This window comes from Vicia villosa, linkage group LG5, assembly GCF_029867415.1.
Source record: "Vicia villosa cultivar HV-30 ecotype Madison, WI linkage group LG5, Vvil1.0, whole genome shotgun sequence".
Taxonomy (NCBI): domain Eukaryota; kingdom Viridiplantae; phylum Streptophyta; class Magnoliopsida; order Fabales; family Fabaceae; genus Vicia; species Vicia villosa.
Window position 1 is genome coordinate 126470103 of NC_081184.1, and position 3884 is coordinate 126473986.

A 3884-nucleotide genomic window follows, 5' to 3' on the forward strand; every position below is an offset into this window, starting at 1 on the left:
GCGGTCCAAATCAATAGCTACAGTAGCATTAAGGAAATAACTACACACGTTTCATTATTAACACCTAGTATATGTAGCTTCCTTCTTTTCTTTTCTTTTTAATAATGACATGAACCGAATGGCTACAGTGGAAAGAGTATTACAAGTGGTATATTCATTTAGTAAATATTAGTATGGCCCACGCCTTAGTTGGCCAAGAGGGAACATCCACATGCCAAATCTTGACTAAAAGAAACAAGGAAAATTGGAATACGGTGTATTCCCAGCATAGATGCGATATACATTATCGCCTACAGACACCGCCATTGGTCATCATCACCACGTGTGATGTCATCCCGGTGACCTATGCTTCTTTTCTTTTTTTTTTGTTTCGTTTCCATGGTTAAGTGAACACAGGAGTGTTCAATATTAATTTTGGTCTAAAATCCCAATTTCTCTACTAATTTCCAATATGCTAATAGAGATTAAATACATATCCTATGAGACTCACTATGAACAAATATAACTATATGACTCTACCAATCACCCCATTATACTAGCCCACAATGATTAGGGATTCTCCCCCTTACCTCTTGATTCTCCTCCAAAACCCTACCTTTTCTCCTCTTGCTCCTCTCCTCCACTTCTATTTCTTCAAAACCAGTAAAATGAACTAATGGTGCTTCTACCCCTTATTTCCTCTTTTACTATCTTTATTTAGTATATTGGGCTTTAAAGTTAATAACACCCCCTAATTGCTTATCACTCTAATAAATAGGCCCAATTAATCTAACTCTCTAATAACTTAATTAATTCTATTAAACACAGATGCACTCAAGTTTAATTAATTAAATTAATAATTAAATCTCAGAACTATCAAATAATTAATTTAACACTCCAAAAGTATAAAATAATATAATAAAATAAATACTATAAAAAAAAAAACGGGTTGTTACATGGCTTCGTGCCAATTGTTTAGGAATTTATTTATTTATTTGTAGATATCAAATAAATGAGAACATAATGGAAAAAAAACCAACTCCACTGTTTTTTTGGGTTAAGATTTAGATATTTCATTCATATAGCTAAAATGTCAATACTACATCATGTTTTGAAAAATATGAAGTAAAAGTACATGAGTATTGTAAAATCAAACAAATACAACATTGAACACTAGATTTATCTATTTGCCAAATCATATTATAGAGCCTAACTTAGACAAATTAAAGACGGGTGGGGCTCACTAAACTTCATGTAGTGATCACACGTCCTATGAAAATCTCAAAATGTCCATTGTGTATTTGGAATTTTAAAATTCGGATTTGTTTATTCTGCAACAAAATCGCTTTATTAGATACATCTTATTTTTACCAAAAAAAAGTCTGAATTTCAATATCCGAATTTCCTCTATTAAGTTTCTAATTTCAATCTTCAAATAAATCCATAGAACAATTTTTGCCTATATGTATTACTTGACTTTACCTTATGACAGAATTTTAAAATCCGGTTAGAGGTTTATTTCTCAACTTGAGGCTGTTCAACAAGTAATGTTTGTTTAAATTAGTGTATTGCTTGTTCTATTCTTTAACTATGTAATGGCTATTATTTTTGCAACAGAAAGCTTGGATCATTTGGTAAATAACAAAATGATGATGTTGTATATATGTTATCCATAAGGCAAATCAATTGGAAAAAAAAAAGAGAAATGAAACTCTTTTAAGACAAAATGAAAGGATGAGATGACAGTCATACATATAATTATGTATGTTTCCTCCCCAAAAACATTTTCAAATCTTGAAAGACTAATTTCTCGTGAATGAAATGTCCAAATACCAGGAAGTATGGCTCAAGAACTTTATGTGCTGTGCTGGCCAGCAAAAGAATTGACATGAGAATCAGTATTGTTATACTGATACTGAAATAAACACTAATAGCAAAAGAACTTTTTCTATGTGCAAGAGAGATAATAAAAAAGCATCACATGGTAAAATATCATAGGTGGAAATTCTAGAAGAAAAGTAGCAATAAAATCATTATCACTGGAACAGTGAACAAACAAATCATTAAAGAGAAAGTCTGAAGTTGATATCTAGCTTCATCCTTGTCAGGTTCATCATCATCATCATCATCAGAGTCTTCGTAGTCGTGGTTACTGAAACATTGAAAACAAATATGAATCAATGAACAGCTCAACTAAATTCAGAATCAAGATCTCAAATCCCTTGGATAAGAAAAAAAGAAAGAGAAGAGAAGAAAAAGGAAGATGATTTACAGAAACTTGATGACACAACTTTCAAGGCCTACATCTTCCAATTGGTCCCGGATAGCAGTCACCTTCTCTGTATCAGCTAGTAAATGTCTTGAACAGTGTATGTTCATCTCGACTAAATGTGGGGCATTTTCTAAGATAAACTTGACGAATTTGATTTCATATTCATCTCCATAAAAATATAAAAAGCATAAACTACTGAGAGAAGTGTTGAAACAGCAAGGCAGTGAGTTCAATATCTGATCTTCACCATCCAGATAGTTAAGTACCTAAATAAGAACCACTAAACAAGTCAATTGACAGAAATAATATTATTGTTAGCCTTGAGACACAACAAATACAAGTACTGGTGTAGAATATATAGCATACCACCCCAGGTATCTCGAGAAATTCTAGTTTAGGAGTCTTTCGGAGAATGTCCATTAATACTTCATTAGTATACTCGGGACTCTCAGAATCCACAACAAGATGTGTCAAATGGTGAAATGTAGGAAGGAGATGGAGATTATCCTCTGTATAGTAAAGACACTAGTAATGAAAAAAAAAAAACATTCAGTATTGTGTGATACAGAGAAAATATGCAACAATTATAAGAAACACGTCAATCTCATTAGGTATTATCGCATACAATATTCATAAAAAAATTAAAACGATGAACATATAGTCAAACATATACCTCAAGAGTATCATGGTGTACATAGAGAAACTTGACACTACCAAGTCCGCTCAATAGATCATATGAACAGTCAGCAACATCATATGTAGGTGTATCGTCATTGTCATATCCAATATCAATAAGTGCATCGACAATGGAGGTGAGGTTAACAGGGATGATTTCTATTGCAGGATTACAGTCGCAGGTTAAAGATAAAAGATTCTCAGCATCAATCGTTAGTGTCATATCATGATCATAATTTACACTAAAATCGTCAAATTCGATTGTCAACTTCCCTAATGTGGAAATTGCAACATTGATATGCTCTATGCTCTTCCAATAACAATTACATAAGTCCAACTCCTGTAAGATAGGGCACCCAGAGAAGAGTTGTTGAACTGAGTTCTCATTCGAAAAGGTAACATCGGAAACAACTAATTTCTTCAAGTTAGGGAAACGAATACCACTAGGAATATGTAGAGTGAACATGAGCCCTAAATGTAGTTCACTCAATGACTGGAAAGTTGAGAAACTACGGGGTAACACAAACTTATCATTTCGATCACCTAGAGAAAGTTCAAGATATTGGACTCTATGCTTTGCAGCAGAAGATATTAAAGAATGAACTTTGTTTCTGTCAACAACAGTTTCAAGAATTTCAACGCCGAGCCTTTCTACGTGATTAGATTTGCGCAGTAGTCTTCCAACTAGATCTAAGAGACAATTTGCAGTGTTTTTCGAATTTGGATGGTTTGACTCATATAGACCAGTATCAAAATGAAAGACAGTTAAGTAAGTCCACAAGTGCCTCCACCTGTTTGATAATACGGAAGTTCTTACGGCATCTTTGGTAGGAAGTAAAGAAAGAATATGAAGAAGAATGTCCTCGGGTAAGTCGGTAATCATATAGGTGTTGCCGACATTATGCCGTTGGATCTTATGCGCATCAGTTGATGAGATTGTAGCAGCCATGACATATGC

The 3884-nt window shown here is 33.4% G+C and overlaps 1 protein-coding gene across 1 annotated transcript; it reads right to left on the reverse strand.

The window, feature by feature from the left end:
• Positions 1–1986: 1986 nt before the first annotated feature.
• Positions 1987–3884, reverse strand: LOC131605373 (F-box protein At4g22280-like). Its single transcript, XM_058877736.1, has 4 exons — positions 2925–3884; positions 2618–2776; positions 2252–2517; positions 1987–2131 (listed from the first exon to the last, which is right to left on the reverse strand). The coding sequence occupies exons 1-4, from the start codon at positions 3873–3875 to the stop codon at positions 1987–1989; spliced, it is 1521 nt and encodes a 506-aa protein (XP_058733719.1). The 5' UTR covers positions 3876–3884.

Coding starts and splice junctions, on each gene's coding strand:
- LOC131605373 (XM_058877736.1), bottom strand. CDS start 3,875: ATGGCTGCTACAATCTCATCAACTGATGCGCATAAGATCCAACGGCAT. Junction 2,777..2,924: donor TACACCATGATACTCTTGAG/GTATATGTTTGA, acceptor TTTCATTACTAG/TGTCTTTACTATACAGAGGA. Junction 2,518..2,617: donor TTCTCGAGATACCTGGGGTG/GTATGCTATATA, acceptor GTTCTTATTTAG/GTACTTAACTATCTGGATGG.